At 36.9% G+C, this 19,572-nt stretch overlaps 1 protein-coding gene across 6 annotated transcripts in view; it reads left to right on the forward strand.

The window, feature by feature from the left end:
• The window catches only part of NSD1 (nuclear receptor binding SET domain protein 1), a 208,850-nt gene that overhangs the window by 122,460 nt on the left and 66,818 nt on the right, over window positions 1-19,572 (forward strand). For all 6 annotated transcript variants that reach the window (XM_049874394.1, XM_049874393.1, XM_049874397.1 and 3 more), the window contains exons 6-8: window positions 10,617-10,741; window positions 13,835-14,105; window positions 15,807-15,916. In XM_049874394.1, the coding sequence (XP_049730351.1) occupies window positions 10,617-10,741; window positions 13,835-14,105; window positions 15,807-15,916 (506 nt within the window). The remainder of the gene's footprint in view (window positions 1-10,616; window positions 10,742-13,834; window positions 14,106-15,806; window positions 15,917-19,572) is intronic.

Genomic DNA, 19,572 nt, shown 5'->3' on the forward strand with positions numbered 1-19,572 from the left:
GGAAGATCTCGGGGCCATGATCACTGGGATCCTTCTAGTCTCAGACCATTAAGTCTGGTCTTTTTACAAGAATTTGAGGTCTGCATTGCACTGCTTTCCTGCTCCCTCAGGGGTTCTCTGTTGTGTTCCCTGTCAAGGCAGTCATCGGTTGTAGCCAAGCACCATCTAGTTCTTCTTGGTCTCAGGCTGATGTAGTCTGTGGTTTATGTGGCCCTTTCTGTCTCTTGGGCTCATAATTACCTTGTATCTTTGGTGTTCTTCATTCTTCTTTGCTCCAGGTGGGTTGAGACCCATTGATGCATCTTAGATGGCTGCTTGCTAGCATTTAAGACCCCAGAAGCTACTCTCCAAAGTGGGATGCAGAATGTTTTCTTAATAGATTTTATTATGCCAATTGACTTAGAAGTCCCCTGAAACTATGGTCCCCAAACCACCACCCCTGCTACGCTGGCCTTCGAAGTGTTCAGTTTATTCAGGAAACTTCTTTGCTTTTAGTTTAATGCAGTGTGCTTACCTCTCCTGTACAGTGTGTTGTCTTTCCCTTCAACTAAAATAGTTCTTATCTACGATTTAATTAGTGAAAACCCCTTCCCGCCCACCTTCTTAACAGTCAAAGAATATTTTCTTCTCTGTTTAAACTGTTTCTTGAGTTCTTTTAATAGTGGTCTCATGTAATATTTGTCCTTTTGCAACTGACTAATTTTACCCAGCATAATTCCTTTGGATTCCTCCATGTTGTGAAATGTTTCATGGATTCATCATTCTTTATCAATTGATAGTATTCCATTGTGTGAATATACCCTAATTTATCCATTCATCCGTTGATGGGCACCTTGGTTGCTTCCGTCTTTTAGCAATTGTAAACAGTGCTGCAGTGAACATGGGTGTGCATATATCTGTTTATGTAAAGTCTCTTATTTCTCTGGGGTATATTCCAAAGAGTGGGATTGCTGGGTGGTATGGTAGTTCTATTTCTAGTTTTTTAAGGAAGCACCAAATCAATTTCCAAAGTGGTTGTACCATTTTACATCCCCACCAGCAGTGTATAAGTGTTCCAGCCACTCTACATCCTCTCCAACATTTATTATTTTGTGTTTTTTGGATTAATGCCAGCCTTGTTGGAGTGAGGTAGAATCTCATTATACTTTTGATTTGCATTTCTCTAATGGCTAATGATCATGAGCATTTCCTCATGTGTCTGTTAGCTACCTGAATGTCTTCTTCAGTGAAGTGCCTGTTCATATCCTTTGCCTATTTCTTAATTGGGTTATTTGTCTTTTTGTAGTTGAGTTTTTGCAAGATCATGTAGATTTTAGAGATCAGATGCTGATCAGAAATGTCATAGCTAAAAATGTTTTCCCAGTCTGTAGGTAATCTTTTTACTGTTTTGGTGAAGTCTTTGGATGAGCATAGGTGTTTGATTTTTAGGAGCTCCCAGTTATCTAGTTTGTCTTCTGGCGTTTCTGCATTTTTAGTAATGTTTCATATACTATTTATGCCATGTATTAGGGCTCCTAGCATTGTCCCTATTTTTTCTTCCTTGACCTTTATTGTTTTTGATTTTATATTTAGGTCTTTGATCCATGTCAAGTTAGTTTTTGTGCATGGTGTGAGGTATGGATCTTGTTTCTTTTTTTTTTTTGCAGATAGATATCCAGTTATGCCAGCACCATTTGTTAAAGAGACTGTCTTTTCCACATTTAACTGGCTTTGGGCCTTTGTCAAATATCAGCTTCCCATATGTGGATGAATTTATGTCTGGATTCTCAGTTCTGTTCCTTTACTGTCTGTGTCTGTTGTTGTACCAGTACGAGGCTGTTTGGACTACTGTGCTGGTTTAATAGGTTCTAAAATTAGGTACAGTGAGCCCTCCCACTTTGTTCCTTTTCAGTAATGCTTTACTTATCCAGGGCCCCTTTCCCTTCCTTATGAAGTTGGTGATTTATTTCTCCATCTCATTGAAAAATGTCATTGGAATTTGCATTGGAATTGCGTTGTATCTATAGATCGATCACTTTTGGAGAAGACATTTTTACAATGTTAAGTCTTCCTACCCATAAGCAAGGTATGTTTTTCCACTTATGTAGGTCCCTTTTGGTTTACTGCAGTAGTATTTTGTAGTTTTCTTTGTATAGGTCTTTTACATCTCTGGTAAGATTTATTCCTAAGTATTTTATCTTCTTGGTGGCTACTGTAAATGTTATTGATTTGGTGATTTCCTCTTCGATGTTCTTTTCGTTGGTGTAGGGGAATCCAACAGATTTTTGTATGTTTATCTTGTATCCTGATACTCTGCTGAACTCTTCTATCGGTTTCAGTAGTCTTCTTGAGGATTCCTTAGGGTTTTCTGTGTATAAAATCATGTCATCTGCAAATAGAGATACTTCGACTTCTTCTCTCCAATCTGGCTGCCCTTTATTTCTTTATCTAGCCTAATTGCTCTGGCTAGGACCTCCAGCACAATGTAATAAGAGTGGTGATAAGGGCATCCTTGTCTGGTTTCCGATCTCAAGGGGAATGCTTTCAGACTCTCTCCATTTAGGATGATGTTGGCTGTGGGCTTTGTATAAATGCCCTTTATTATGTGTAGGAATTTTCCTTCTATTCCTGTTTTGCTGAGTGTTTTTATCATGAATGAGTGTTGAACTTTGTCCAATGCCTTTTCTGCATCAATTGATAATATCATGTCGTTCTTGTCTTTTAAGTATGTGATGGATTACATTAATTGTTTTCTAATGTTGAACCATCCCTGCATACATGCTATGAATCCCACTTGGTCATTGTGAATTATTTTTTTAATATGTTGATGAATTCTATTCGCTAGAATTTTGTTGAGGATTTTTGCATCTAAGTTCATGAGGGATATTGGTCTGTAATTTTCTTTTTTTATAGTGTCTTTACCTTGATTTTGTATCAGGGATATGCTGGCTTCACAGAATGAGTGTTCCGTCCTTTTCTATGCTCTGAAATATCTTTAATAGTGGTATTAACTGTTCTCTGAAAGTTTTGTAGAACTGTGCAGTGAAGCCATTCAGGCCAGGGCTTTTTTTTGTTGTTGTTGGGAGTTTTTTAATTACCTTTTCAATCTCTTCTCTTGTTATAGGTTTATTTAGTTGTTCTACCTTTGTTTGTGTTAGTTTAGGTTGGTGGTGTTTTTCTAGAAATTCATCCGTTTCTTCTAGGTTTTCAAATTTGTTAGAGTACAATTTTTCGTAGTAATCTGATATGCTCGTTTCAGTTTTAGTTGGGTCTGTTGTAATATTGCCCATCTTATTTCTTAATTTGGGTTATTTGCTTTCTCTCCTGTTTTTCTTTTGTCACTTTGTCCAGTGGTTATCAGTTTTTTTTTTCAAAGAACCAGCTTTTGGTCTTTTTAACTCTTTCATTGGTTTTTCTGTTCTCTATTTCATTTAATTCTCTAATTTTTATTATTTGCTTTCTTCTGGTGCCTGAGGATTTCTTTGGTTGCTCTCTTTGTGTTTGTTTAAGTTGTAGGGATAATTCTTGGATTTTGGCCCTTTCTTCTTTTTGGATGTGTGCATTTATTGCTATAAATTGACCTGTGAGCACTGCTTTAGCTGTGTCCCAAGGGTTCTGGTAGGAAGTGTTTTCATTCTCACTGGATTTTGTGAATTTCTGTATTCCATTCTTAATGTCTTCTATAACCCAGTCATTTTTGAGCTGGCTATTGTTCAGTTTCCAAGTGTTTGATTTCTTTTGCCTGCTTTTTCTGTTATTGATTTGTACTTTTATGGCCCTGTGGTCAAAGAAGATGTTTTGTAATATTTCTGTGTTTTGGATTCTGCTAAGGCTTGTTTTATTATCTGATACGTGGTCTATTCTAGAGAATGCTTCACACACATCAGAAAAGAAAGTATACTTGGCTGCTTTTGGGTGGAGTTTTCTGTATATGTCTGTGAGGTCAAGTTGGTTGATTGTGGCGTTTAGATCTTCTGTGTGTTCATTGAGCTCCTTTCTGGATGTCCTGTCCTTCACTGAAAGTGGTGTGTTGAAGTCTCCTGCTATAATTGTGGAGCTGTCTATCTCACTTTTCAATGCTGTTAAAGTTTATTTTATGTATCTTGCAGCCCTGTCATTGGGTGCATAAATATTTAATATGGTTATATCCTTCTGGTATATTGTCCCGTTAGTCATTGTATAGTGTCCTTCCTTATCCTTTGTGGTGTATTTAACTTTAAAGCCTATTTAGTCATGGTGTTTTTTTGTGAGTTAGAATTTTGTTCTACATTTTCCTCCAGCTCTGTCTGGGACCCTCTGTTGTGATCTGTGTTAGATCAGTCAGTGGTGGTAGCTGGTTACCATCTAGTTGTACTGGACTCAGTATGGTCTGGGACCCTCTGTTGTGATCTGTTAGATCAGTCAGTGGTGGTAGGGTAGCTGGTTACCATCTAGTTGTACTGGACTCAGTATGGTAGTTGTGGTCTATTAGTCCTTGGGACTAATCTTTTCCTTGTATCTTTAGTTTTCTTCATTCTCCCTTGCTCCCGAAGGGGTGAGACCAGTGGAGTATCTTAGATGCCCATTCACAGGCTTTTAAGACCCCAGATGCTACTCACCAAAGTAGAATTTAGAATATTTTCTTTATAAACTATGCTATGCCAGTTGAGGTAGATGTTCCCCAGATGTGGTCCCCAAAGCCTTTAGCTCAGCAGTTTGGTACCTCAGGGAGTTTGGATGTGTCTGTGGAGCTTCCATGATTTGCCTTGTAGAAGTTGTGCCAACTTCTCCAGTATTGTGTACTGTCTTACCCTTCAAAGATGCCACTTATCTGTTGTCTATTTAGTGCTTTTCCATCCCCATCCCTTCCCTCCTTTGTAACCATCAAAGATTGTTTCTTTTTGTGTGTAAACCTTTTCATGAGTTTTTATAGTAATGGTCTCATACAATGTTTGTCCTTTTGCGATTGACTCATTTCACTCAGCATGATGCCCTTGAGATTTATCCATGTTGTGAGATGCTTTGTAGATTCATCATTGTTCTTTATCGTTGCGAAGTACTCCATTGTGTGTATATAGCAATTTATCCATTCACCTGTTGATGAGTATCTAGGTTGTTTCCATCTTTTTGCTATTGTGAATAATGCTGCAGTGAACATGGGTGTGCATATATCTATTTGTGTGACGACTCTTTATATCTTTAGGATATATTCCTAGGAGTGGGATTACTGGATCATACGGTATTTGTATTTCTAGCTTTCCTAAGAAGTGCCATATCATTTTCCAAAATTGTTAGATATGATTTTTTTATTTACTTTAATTCTTGATTTGTTTGGTTTTGAATATACAGTATAGTCATGGAGTTCATAGAGTGCAAAAGGTGCAAATCGTTACTGAAAAATATCTCTCTTAACCTTATTCCTCAGTGGACCAGATCTCCTCTCCAGACATATTCAGTGTATAAAAAGCAAAGGAATGTATGTTTATATTTCTAAGCAGATGATAACTCAGTGTACACATTGTTTTCTTCTGGATTTTTTTTCTACTCTCATCCCATATAATACGTAATGAATTTATTTTTTTAAAGCTGCAGGATGTTGTTCTTATAACAAGTCGTAATTAATTAAACCAGTCCCCAATTAATTGACGTTTCAATTTTTTTCACTTTTTGCTAACTCAAACTTTACTGTAATTAATAACTTTAAGATGTCATTTTGTCTCTCTGAGAATCTGAAAGATAGACTTTTAGAAGTACGGGTGTTTATATTGCAGTATCTTTCAAAATTTTAATTTGTACTTGATAGTTATTATACTAATATACTATTAATAGCAGACATAGAAAAGGCTCGGAATTTCCTTAGTATTTATTTTACAGTGGAATACCTACTGTAACCTCCATGTTGCAAGTGTGTATCACCACTCAGAATGTAGTCATTTTAAAAAAAATAATGGGAGTAAAGTATGAATTTCTGTATGAATTAATTTTGACTCTAGGAAGAAAATATAGATAGTCCCTTAACATAAATAAAACTGTGTTTCAAAAGGTGAATTTTAGCTTGATTATGTGGAACTTGCAATGCATTTTTCTAGATTTCGGAGTACTATCAAATTTATAATTGTAGCACACGGGAGGGATAGAGTTGAGAGGGACATTTTTACTGAATAAATAGTGTTTTGTGTTATATTTTAAATGTCCCTATCTTTTTGGAGATCCATATTGAAACATGTAATGGTGGGAATGATATGCTGTCTGGGAGATGTTTTAAAATTACATGGAAATAGGGCAAAGGATGGAGGGATAGATGAAACAAGATTGGCCATGAGCTGGATGATAGGCACATGGGGGTTCATTATACTGTTTTTGTGTAAGGTTGAAATTCCCTATAATAAAATAGGAGTGAGGAACAAAGAGAATGATAAATATGTGGGTAAATCTAAATGAACAATGACTTTAAATATAATGGTAACAATGCCGTATGGAATTAAATACTTCCATTAAATTAAATTATACAACAACAATAAAATATTACTTCGGATGGAGGTAGATGAAAGTTATTTCCTTTTACTGTCTGGGAGGTTGACAAAGATATTAATTACCTTTGGATTTTAATAAGTTATGAGTTCATATTTTTAAAATAATGTAAAACATAGAACAGGCAGTATTAATAGAAGACAAAAAGCTCCCTTGCAATTTATTTCTTGAAGATTTGTGTTTTCGATTTTCCCACAGTCTGCATTTTGCTGATTCTCTCTGTGGTATGGTTTAATATGTTCCTCTAACCTCTGTATTTCCTCTTAATTGGTAAAAACCCATGCTGTCAAGTCGATTCTGACTGGTCATGCCCCATGTATGTCAGGGTAGAACTGTGCTCCATAGGGTTTTCAATGGCTGATTTTTCAGAAGTCGATTGTCAAGCCTTTCTTCAGAGGCTCTTCTAGTTGGAGCTAAAGGCTTAATTAGATTCAGGTTTGATTCTGCTCCCCAGCCCTTCAGTACTACTTCATAAACAAAACAAAAAAAAAACCAAACCCAGTGCTGTTGAGTCGATTCTGAGCAACCCTATAGGACATAAAAAAAACCAAACCAAACCCAGTGCTTTCGAGTCGATTCCGACTCATAGCAACCCTATAGGACAGAGAACTGCCCCACAGAGTTTCCTAGGAGTGCATAGGTGGTCTTATTTTCTTTTAGGTGGAGGCCCAAAATGCCTACTTTTGACTTTTCTTGACATTAGCATTGTTAAATAATGAAGGTAATAAACGCTTTGGAGAAAATAAAGCAGGGTTAAGGAGATGGGGAATGTTGGGGGGTTCTGGGTTTAAATAGAGTGATCACAGTAGATCTCACCAAGGTGGGAGCATTTGAGCACATACCTGAGAGAGTGAGCCATGTGTCTATCTGGGTAGCTGCTGGTTTTCACTCAACGGTGCTGTTTTTGTTTGTGCTTGGCTATGTTTACTGATAGCTGTTCCTCAAAAATTGTATATGGGGACTCTTTTATACTATTGTAAGGTTTTTATTCTGTATGTGAACTTAGTTCCTTCCTCCAAAGAAAATTTGATTTTGCTCATGTCAGGTGCCTGGGAGCTTGAAGTTCCTGGTCCATAAAGCTGCGAATCCACAGGAGAGCCCAGCCAGTGCCCACAACTTCTCAAGGACTTGTTATTTCACTTTGTGCGAAGGCAGCTTTCCCTTTGGTCTCCTGGAGGTAGAAATGGTGATGCTGGGGATGTTCGCTTCTGAGAATACCTGAGAATACAGCCCTTTGGGGCCCTCAGTTTAGTCATCTTTAAATTTCTGTCATCTTCGCAACAACAAATCCAAAAACCAGTTACTCTCGAGTTGAATCCAACTCATGGCGACCCCACATGGATGAATAGAACTGTATTCCATTGGGTTTTCAATGGCTAATTTTTCAGAAGTAGATCGCCAGGGCTTTCTTCCGAGGCACCCCGGGTAGACTTGAACCTCCAGCCTTTCGGTTGAGCTGAGTACATTAACCATTTACCAGCATCCAGGGACTCCTCATACCAATAGGACCACCAAGAAATCCTCAGGACAAAATCAGTTTCAGTGCTCTATTTCTGCTACCTTTTGGATTGTAGCTCTTTTCCATTACCACCTTGTCTGTGCTTTGAGTCTTTTAAGGAGGTTTTAAAACATTCTATACAGTATTTTTTAGTTGTTTTCAAAAGGAGGTTTGGGCAGAGTAACTAAACTTGCCATTATAAGGAAGGGTTGTTTGAATTTTTGCTTTAAAATGAAAAACTCTTTTGCCCCCGAAATTCCAGAACCAGGCAAGTAGAAGTATGAACAAGGGTTAAAAGTCTGTATAGTAGGAATGATGTTCCTGTTAGTACTCAAGTCCTTTGGGAGAATTCACCATTTTGATGAAAAAGGAGAAAACTTTGTAATTCCTCCTTGACGAGGGGGGGACCTTTTTTTTTCTAAACAACTTCATTCAGTGTATAATTTACATGCCCTAAAATTCACCCACTTGACATGTACAATTCAGTGAATTTCAGTAAATTTACTAAGTTGTGGAACCAGCACTGTAAACAAGTTTTAGAATATTTCTGTTGTTGTTAGGTACTGTCCAGGTGATTCTGTCTGACTCGTATGTCCCCATGTAACAGAGGAGAACTGCCCCATAGGGTTTTTTAGGCTGTAATCTTTAAAGGAACAAATCACCAGGTCTTTCTTCTGCAGAGCCACTGGGTGGGTTCGAACCACCAACCTTTTGGCTAGTGCTTAGCTACCTGGAGGGTTGAAGTGAGAATTTGAGATTCATGCATGTTACATGTCTGAACAGTATCTTGCACATTGTAAACTCCTTTTATTCCCTGTCATTTCTTTGATCTTATTTTTGTTTTTGGTGTTTGAAAGCTTAGATGGCATGTCTAGTGTGAGTATATTAAAGACATAATCTGTTTGCCCAAGAGCAGAAGGTAATTACCATTGACTAACAAAAAAAAATTTTTTTTTTTTTTTTGTTAATCATAGATAGTTATGTATTTTTTCCAAGATATGTTTTGGCTTATTTGTTTTCTTCAGAGACATTTTTATTTGGGGAAAGTATTTAAAATAATTATGTGGTTGTTGTTTTAATCTCTTTTGAAATAGTTGGCTTGGGGAAGACCCTCCAGTTTGGGGCATTTTTAGGTTATCTGTCTAACATAGAAAAGTAAGAAAAATTTCCAACAATTGCCAGGTGTTAACTAGCCCCATAATTATTTTGGGAGATCTGTAGGGATGTGATTTTGATAACCATTTCAGCTTCTAACATTAACGTAAATTTTTTTTTCTAACATTAACTTTTAATAATGAAACTAAAAGCTATATTAAAAAAAAAAAAAGCCCTATTGCTATCGTGTTGATTCTGACTCATCACGACCTTATAGGACAGAGTAGAACTGTTCCCTAGGGTTTCCAAGTAGATTTGAACTGCTGACCTTTTAGTTAGCAGACAAGCTCTTAACCACCAGGCTACCAGGATTCCAAAAGGTATATTACTTCTATGATATTACAGCAGTTAGAATTAGTAAAAAGAAATTTATTTTCCACGTCTTGTCCTAAGGAAGATTTTATGACTTGTTTCCTTTCCATATGTGTTATCAAAGCATTTGTGAAGCTTTCAGTCCATGTGACCTTTTCTCTTTCGTCCCAACTTTTGGTTCCTTATTTTGTTTTATTGAAGAGAATATCAGTGTTGTCACATTCAGCGAGGTAGGAGCACCTTGTTCCAAGTCGTCATATCATTGAATGCCTCGTACCTTTTAAGTAGACCGTATACTATATTCTAACAGGCACTAGCCTCTGCTCTCGGAGAGCTTAAAGTTTAGTAAAGTAGCATGTTAAGTGCATTAAAACTTGTACAAAGTTTTATAGGGAAGTTATAATAGATGTTGTTTCACCATTAATTCAAAGAAAAATGGTGTTTTGATACTTTGACCATAAAACATGCCACTTAAAAAAAAAAAGGCCCCAAGTTCTATAATTTTATCATATTCTCCTGTCTTTGACATACATGGCATTTTTTAATGTCATTGTGATGATGGTGTACATTGTCATTAATTGTGTATATATTTTTTGACGATTCTGTTTAGAAATATATTTTTCAATTTTCTAGTGTGAAACTCATTCTACAACGTATGATACTAAATTGATGAAATGTTCGTAACATGCTTTTGAAATTCATGCAGGTAGTGCTGATTTGGTAAATATTTTCTCTAAAATGATTCAAGGAGATGTTACTTAAAATAACCCATGGTATATTATATCAGTTTACTTGATTTAGAATTTATATTTTTTATGTCAGTTTACTTGATTTAGAATTTATATTTTTTATGTTAGGTATGTGTTAGTTTTATTTGTACAAGTATCAGTAACTGTTAGGACACTAGTTTTAATTTAACACTTTCCTTAAGATTGGGTGATGTGTGTGTGTATAGACGAGTGCAATTTCTCTACCCATCCCCCTTTTTGTATGAGAACCCATAGCAAAATCAGTTTTGAGTTTCTTAGAGCTTAAGCCACAGTTTTTTGGTTTTTTTTCTATGTGCTTTCCCACCTCTGTACCTTTGGGGGTATAGGGATAGATCCATGGCAACAGTCGGTGTTTCTGTAGCTTGTTGCTTAACACTGAACTCTTCTTTTAGCTGTGCGGTCAGAGAAGAAACGCCTTAGGAAGCCAAGCAAGTGGCTTCTGGAATATACTGAAGAATATGATCAGATATTTGCTCCTAAGAAAAAACAAAAGAGAGTTCAGGAACACACGCACAAGGTATGTTTCATCATTTCAGCAAGCTTTCAGTGGTCCTTTTAGAATACTGCCGTTTTGCCTTCAGTGTCATATTTTGTCTCCACCAGGCAATAATTTCCTTAACTGGGGATCTTGCTTTTTCAGTTTTTTATCCTCAGCTTCTAGCACAGTACATAGCATATAATTAATTATTCAGGGAATAAGTTAAGTGAGTCAACGTATTATGTGTGTGTGTTTCTTTGAAAGAATATTTAATGATTTAGGAATATTGTCATGATATAATATTAAGTGATTAACACAGGATATAAAATATACAGTATGACTCATCCTAATTTTTAAAACAATTTTTAAAAATTTGTAATTTAGCCTTGATGAGAGGGAATTTTGTTTTAAACAGTTTTATTCAAGTTATAATTTACATACCATAAAATTCACCCACTTTAAGTATACAATTCAGTGATTTTTAATAAACTTCTAAGTTGTGGAACCATCAGTATAAACCAGTTTTAGAATATTTCTGTTGTTATAATAGCTTAGTTGCTTTATTTGTAAGTTCAGGTTCTAAACTGAAGTACAGCCATGTGCCGCATAACGTCCGTTTGGGCAACGTCTGACCACGTGTATGCGTTGGTAGTCCCATAAGGTTATGATAAAAACAAAACAAAACCCAGTTCTGTGGAGTCAATTCCGACTCATAGCAACCATAGTTGGACAGAGTAGAACTGCCCCAAAGAGTTTCCAAGGAGCGCCTGGTGGATTCAAACTGTCGACCCTTTGCTTAGCAGCTGTAGCATTTAAGCACTATGCCATCAGAGTTTTCCAAGGTTATAGTAGAGTTCAGAAATCCTGACTGGAGAAGAGGACGTAGTGAACACAGCAGCTTCCTGCACACAACATATGTACCTCATGTCTGTTGTATATAAAGTGATTGTGCTGCCAGGTGTGTAATGGTATAGTACATATATAACCTATATACACACATAAGTCTTAACAGTCCTGATAAACACCTGTGTTACTGGCTTATGTATGTACTGTACTGTACTTTCTATCGTTACTTTAATGTGAACTTCCCTGCTTAGAAATAAAAAGTTTACCATATGACAGTATATGCTTCAACTTGTAGGCGGCAGCATCCAATCTTGTGTATCGCGCGTCTCTTGAGTTTGGTAGCGTTATCTCTCTGTTTAATTTTCTTTCAAAAATACTACCATGAAGTGTATCATGGCTCCCAAATATGCAAAACCACTGCTAGTGATAGCAGCAGCAAGAGGCAAAGGAGAAGTATCTATTTGGAAGTGAAAGAAAAGGTTATTAAACAACACGAAGGTGGAAAGTCAGTGAATGCTATTGCTCACGCTTTGGGCACGTCTCACTCAACTATCATGACGATCCTCAAAAACAAAGAAAAAATTCCACTGAAAACCACAAGGCTAATGAAAATATGAGAGGGACCTATATCAGATATGGAGAAATTGCTAATGACGTGATTGAGGACCAAACAAAGGCAAATCCCTCTCAGCATGTTGACGATTACCACCAAGGCATGAAGCTTGTTCGAGATGCTTAAAGAAGAAACAGGACCAAACTACAATATTGAGTTTATTGCTAGCTCTGGGTGGTTCAAGCGCTTCAAACAGCGTTTTCCACTGCATAAAGTGATAGTGAGTGGTGAGTCTGCGAGTGCTGATATGAAGGGAGCAGGAGAAACCGTGCAGTGTTTTCATGAGTGTCACAAAGTAGTGCATGTGTTTGTTATCACGAACCGTTGTATTTAACTCCAATTTTTAATATAATAGGCTTTATGGCAGTCCATTCTTAAGTACGAGTTTCCCGTAAGTTGGACGTTTGTGACCCAGAGACTGCCAATAATACATATATTACCGCATCACATAATGTTCTGTTTCACAGAATGTATCATGGACATTAAGCAACTCATGACTGTATTTTGAACTGAAGTATTTATCTGAAGTACCTTAAAGTAAATTAGAGACATATTGACATTCTACCCCTAAATGCTTTAATATGTACCTCTAAAATAGAGAACGTTTTCCTGAATAACCAATTCAACATTATCACATGTAATAAGACCAATTTATGTAATACCAGTCCGTATTCAAATACTCTCTCTCGTTCCTCAACCTTTACCTTTGGTTTATCCAAACCAGGATCCAGTCAGTATAGGACTACAAGTTATTCTGTAATACCATGTAATATCTGGTTATGTCAGAATTGACTCAACGGTACTGGGTTATCTGGTTATTATGTCTCTTAAATCTTTTTAAATCTAGAACCAAAAAAAAAAAAAAAAAAAAACCCCAACACCAAATCCATTACCTTCAAGGCGATTCTGACAGTCCTCTTTTTTCATGACCCTGTGTGTCTTACCACAGAGAGTGGGATGTTCACGTGGACTGTATGCCTTCTGAATTTCTGTGATTGCTTCCTTACGAGTGTCACTTAACTTGCTTTTCTATCCCCTATATTCCCTGTTAAGTTGAAGTTAGAGCTAATAGTTCAATAGATTGAAGTTAAACATTTTTAGGTCGACTGCTGTATCAACATACTGCATAACCTTAGAAGATACATAGTATCTAGTTGGCCATTGTGGTGACTACCTGATTTCTTCTCATTTTTAAGTTAGTTTTACCCCTTGAGCAGGAAGCAGTATGTGTGTAATTACTTTGGCTCCAAAAGGACATCCTATTCCCCATCAACTATTCCTAGAGAGTTTTAACATCAATTGAAGATCCTTGCCTATATCAGTAATTTCATTAGGGGTTACAAAATGAAGACTTTCACATTTTGTTATTTCTTTTACTTTTATTAATTGGCATCCCCCCTCATTTACTGAACTCTTTTTTTGTCCTGAAATACTCGAAAGGCAGAACAAGTGCTTATTTCTTTCTCATTCATGACCAGTTTTAACATTAAGGAGCTCGTTATTAGCTGTTTTAATTGGTGACGAATTTAAAGGAGCTTTTTTTGTTTTTGGATTATCGTTATGGACTTAATAATTTTTATAGGTTCAGTATATATCAGTCAATTGCATTATTCCTTTTGACAAACTGCACTCACTTTGGGCTTGTAGATTCTATTTTTATTTTTTGCTCTCAGGTAAGTTCCCGCTGTGAAGAGGAAAGCCTTCTAGCCCGATGTCGACCTAGTGCTCAAAACAAACAAGTGGATGAGAATTCTTTGATTTCAACCAAAGAAGAGCCTCCAGTTCTTGAAAGAGAGGCTCCGTTTTTGGAAGGGCCCTTGGCTCAGTCGGAACTTGGAGGTGGACATGCTGAGTTGCCACAGCTGACCTTGTCTGTGCCTGTGGCTCCGGAAATCTCTCCACGGCCTGCCCTTGAGTCTGAGGAATTGCTAGTTAAACCATCAGGTAAGGTGGGGATGGGATCTCTGGATATACGTGGGTGAGCTGAGAGGAAGCAGAAGATTTTAGTATATTTTGATGGAAAGCCAGTAGTGTACCCATATCTCTATATAACAAACTACCCACTTTTGCCCTGGGAAATCTCTAAAGTACTAACTGATTGGATATAGTTACTGACTGTGAATTAGTGGCACACTCTCAAGGAAACAGGTTTTAAAACTCCTATCCTTGTTCCGTTGTTGCTCTTCATGATTGTTGTTGAGCCACCGTGTGAATCAACACCTAGGGAAATGGGGGTCTTGTGAGGGATACTGCACACTAGTGGAGCAAGCACGTGAAACCTGTGCTTCGGGTATTGGCTCCACCAATCCTTGTGTTACTTAGGGAGGTACTTAACCTTTGACCTTCTTTCCTAATCTATAAAATAACCTATTGACCCATTGCCGTCGAGTCAATTCCAATTCATAGTGATCCTATAGGACAGAGCAGAACTGCCATATAGGGTTTCCAAGGAGCAGCTGGTGGATTGAGATTGCTCACCTTTTGGTTAGCAGCCAGGCACTTAACTACTGTGTCACCAGGGTTCCCATCTGTAAAATTGAGATCATAATGAAACAATGTGTAATGTAATTTACCTGACACACAGCAGCTGTGTTAATATTCCCTCGAAGTTAATTACCAGTTGCTTCTCACTTTATCTTGCTTTATATAACGTGTTACATGGTGAGGGTTAGAATCTAAACATACAGTCTCTAATGCAACTTTTGACTATTTAATATTTTAATATTGTAGTCAGCTAAGGAATGTGAAGAATTCGCCCCTGTACCCCTTTAAAATTGGGGTATAACTTTTTTTTATGTTCCTAACAGTAGTTTTTGATGTTCCTCCTTTAAAACAGCATCCCAATTGTGCTTAATCAATCAAGGCAAAAATCACGAGACTTTGAAAAGAATAGTAAAGATAGTGACTATTTCAGCACCTATTATGTGTCAGACCCTGGTATGAGGCTCTTTTATGTAATTTCTGAAAAGAGTGCCCTTTTATATAATTTCTTATAGCAGTCCTTGTTACCTGGTGCCATCTAGTTGATTCTAACTTATGGCGACCTCATGTGACAGAGAAGAATTGCCAAATAGGATTTTTTAGTCTGTAATCTTTATGGGAGCAGATCATGAGGTCTTTCACCTACAGAGCCTCTGAGTGGGTTTGAATTGCTAACTTTTCAGTTAGCCAAACAGTTGTTGTGCCACCATCCTCCAAAGTACATAAGTGCCTTTTATTTATTTAGGGGAAGAGCAAAAATTTTAATCTGAGTCCATTTGTGCTGAGAATCCAGGCTTTACTTCACCTCACTTTTCCTTCTTGTAATTGCCCTTAACACAGATTAATTGCTATAAAGGCAGTTCTGCCCTTTGAATTTCTTCCTTAGTTCTTTTGTGATTAAAAATGAATAAGGAAATAGTGTCATAACTATAGCCTCACATTAGATTGTATCTCCATTGAGAACTCTGCTTGTTTTGATTATTTTATATTAACTAATATTTTAAATAAATAAATTTCTACCCTGCCCCTCTGATGAGAACACATCAACAATATTTTGACTTATTTTGTGGGGTGTGTGTGTGTGGAGTGTGTGTGTATATGTATATTTCAAATTAACTTGTGCCCAGATTCTAAATCATCTAATGAAAGATAAATGTGTTTTAGGAAACTATGAAGGTAAGCGTCAGAGAAAACCAACCAAGAAACTTCTTGAATCCAATGATTTAGACCCTGGATTTATGCCCAAGAAGGGGGATCTGGGCTATTCTAAAAAGGTATGTTGTTTTAGTCAATTTTAAAATAGGATTAAATACTGTCCTGGGAAATACAGGATTAAAAAAACAATACTTTCATTAATATTTATAACATTCCCGCACGTGTACTTAGAAGTTCCAGAATGTCAGTACAGATGATTTGTCTGAGAGATCTTATATTAAAAAGATTAATTTTGTACCTGCATGGGCATTTGTATGAATTGGTTTCAGATATTCTCTTAAAATGAAAATGAAACAAGCTTTTAAGCTTGTTTTCATTACTGCTCTGGTCTCTTCTTACCTGACTTCACTTCTGTCTCTACCAGCCACTGACCTTATAACAGCTCAAAAAAGGCCCAGATTAGCTATAATCCAGGCAGAAATATTTTGAATTAAGTTTCTGAGTTTGCTAACCTGCTCTTCAGTAGCCAAGAAAGGGTCATAGCTGGAAATAGAATGGATAATGTCTGAATATTGATTCCTTACAGAATACCTTGCTGCCCTTAATGTGTGAAGAGTAATCAGGGTAAAAGTCAGAAATTCAGGTATAGAATGCACAGATTTCCTTTATCAAAAATTACTTGAAATTATTTTCCTTAGAGGAAAAAATACAGATTGTAATCAAACCATAAATAATTTGAGGTTTTTGACTTCTGTTGTTAATTATAGCAGACTTTTGTCCTGTAATTTTATAATAAGACTCCGAGTTTTGTTTTCGTTAGGTATCCATCCATCTGGGTTAGCATGAAACCGTAAAATTTAATTATTTGTGCTTCATACTTTAAAAAAAAGTAGCATTATGTCTCACAATTCCATTTTTCCTCTCAAAGCAGGCTTATGACATGAGAGTTTTAATTATTCTTAGGCTTGTTTCCTACCCTCCAGACTTTCTTTGCAGTTTGCACAGTCTTCAGGAACAATCTCATCTACAATTCGCCATTCTCTCATTGTATCTTATATTCTTGTAAGGCTGTTATCCTCCTGTGCAGTGCTTTTTTTCCTGGCTTTACCTTTTTCAAATTTTAACCATATTGCAAGATTGTTGAAGAGATAGATGGGAAGGGCAAGGGAAACAAGGATTCAGTTGGTTATTTTTGAGCATGGAAGTGACATTTGCAATTAGATGATAAATTCAGTAATATTGTATAAGATGAGTCATGGGAGGATGTTGCAATACTGCTGGAAGTGAGGTGACGAGAAACTTCAAAGAAAGTAGAAATTAGGGCCAGGTAAGTGAATAAATTGAAAGGATAAGATGAATTCTCGATGGTTTCGAGACTGGTTTACTTAAAAATTGTGCTCATCTGTCTAAACTTCTTTCAGTCGCAGTTTTCCTATCTAAAATGTGACTCGTTATATTTGTGGGTTAATTTTTTTTCCTAAGCAGTTAAAGTTTTGGAAAATTATGATTTAGCTTATATACTTATATTTAATATATATATATAGGCAAATGTACCCCATAGTGCTTTTTAAAAAACTGAAGATACAGTTTCCAGCAGTAAAATGTACAGATCTTCATTGTTCTGTTTGATGGCTTTAGACAATTGTCTATACCTATGTAACTACTACCCAAAACAAAGTACTGTATATGTTTATTAACCTTGCAAATTCTCATGTGCACCCTTTCAGTCAATTCCCCACTCTGTCAGAGGCAATACTTTTTTATTTCTGTCACCATAAATAAGTTTTGTTCTTGGACGACACACACACACACACACATATATATATGGAATCATACATACCAAAAAACCAAACCTGTTGCTGTCGAGTCGATTCTGACTGATAGCAACCCTATAGGACAGAGTAGAACTACCCCTAGAATTTCCAAGGAGCACCTGGTTGATTTGAACTGACGACCTTTTGGTTAGCAGCTGTATCTCTTAACCAGTATGCCACCAGGGTTTCCATGGAATTAAACATATACACATGTATACACATACATACAGTAAAGCCTGCGAAAGTTGGAACCTGTGTAAAGCAGAAACCTGTCAGAGAAGGAAAACTCACATGTTTTCCACTAATAGAGAGCAATAGAAAAGTGGTAGGACTGCACCCTGTCAAAGGCGGGGAAAACTTGGGAGACCTGGAAAAACATGACAGTCCCAGTGAGTTCCGGATCTGACAGGTTTCACTGTATATGGAACCATACACACATACCCCGTTGCCTGTTGAGTCAATTCCAATTTCAACTTACGGCACCGCCATGTGGGTCAGAATAGAACTGTGTTCCATAGGGTTTTCAGTGGCTGATTTTTCAGAATAGATCTCCAGGCCTTCTTCTGAGGTGCCTTTGGGTGTACTCAAACCTCCAGCCTTTTGGTTAGGAGCCCCGTATATTAACCATTTGTGCCACCCAGGGATGGATATGTATTTTTTTAACCTGGCTACTTTTATGCAACATGTTTTTGAGATACATCCACAATGATGCTTATGTCAGTAGTTCTTTCTATTGCTGAATAATATTCCATTATATGATTATATTATAGTTTTCTAATTCATTCTCCCATCTATGGTCAATGCACATTTGGGTCATATCTCCCCCCCCCCCCCCCCCCCCGTTTTTGAGGCTATTATGAATAAGGGTCTGAATATTCTTTCCAAGTCTTTTTGTGGACATAATGTTGTAATTTCTCTTGGTGTAAATATTTAGGAGTGGAATTGCTGGCTCATGCGTGTTTAACTTTTTAAGAACCCGTCTTAACCAATTTTCAAAAATGGTGTGCAACTCTACACTCCCTCTGGCAATATATGAGCGTTTCATTTGTTCCATGTCCTTGTTAGCATTTGGTATTGTCAGATTCAGTTTGGTGTCAAGTGTTCACTCGTTATGGTTTTAATTTGTATTTCCTTAATGCTGTTGAGCCCCTTAGATTGTGCTTTGTTAAGACTATTCTGCATTTTTGTGAAGTGACTTCACATACACTCATATTCTTCATTGGGCTATTTATCTTATGGTTCATTTTTAGGAGTGATTTATATATTTGGGGTATAAATCCTTTGTCAGATATGTACTGTGAATATTTTTCTCAGTCCGAGGCTTGCCTATTTATTTTCTTAATAGTACCTGTTATGAGAAGAAAATTTTAAATTTATTGATTTGTCTTATGTGAGAAATTTCTGTCTACCCCATGAACACAGAGATGCTTTTAGGAGCTTTATGTTTCTGGGTTTCATGTTTAGATCTTTGTTCTGTCTTGAATTAATGCTTGTGGAGTAAGATGGAGTTTCGAAGTCCCCTCCCCATGTGGGTGTCTGATTGTTCTGGTACCACTTGTTAAAATATTCTCTGATCTCCCTTCTCCTTTTTTAATGTTTCTTGTCTGTTATTAATTATTGGACATAATTAATAACTGTCACTGTTGAATTTTAGCTTTTTGGGGGGAGAGAGGTGGCAGATCTGGCAATAGAACAAGAGAAAACCAGACAGTGGAAAAGGGAATGAATATGGGCCAAAACACTGGGCTCTTGTCTGTTTTAGGAGTCAATCCTGCCATCTTACTTTGTCAGCTTTACTGTTGAAGTCCTCATTACTCTGAGATACATTTTGTCAGAAGTTTGAAGCCCATCTTGGCACTAAACCATGGATTACTAGGCAGGTCACCCATTCTGTGGATGGGTCAATCAGTGGGTTAGAAAGAGAAGGGTTATCTGCTGAGGCTGTGGTGCCTTAAGAGTAC

Source organism: Elephas maximus, chromosome 2, assembly GCF_024166365.1.
Source record: "Elephas maximus indicus isolate mEleMax1 chromosome 2, mEleMax1 primary haplotype, whole genome shotgun sequence".
Lineage (NCBI taxonomy): Eukaryota > Metazoa > Chordata > Mammalia > Proboscidea > Elephantidae > Elephas > Elephas maximus.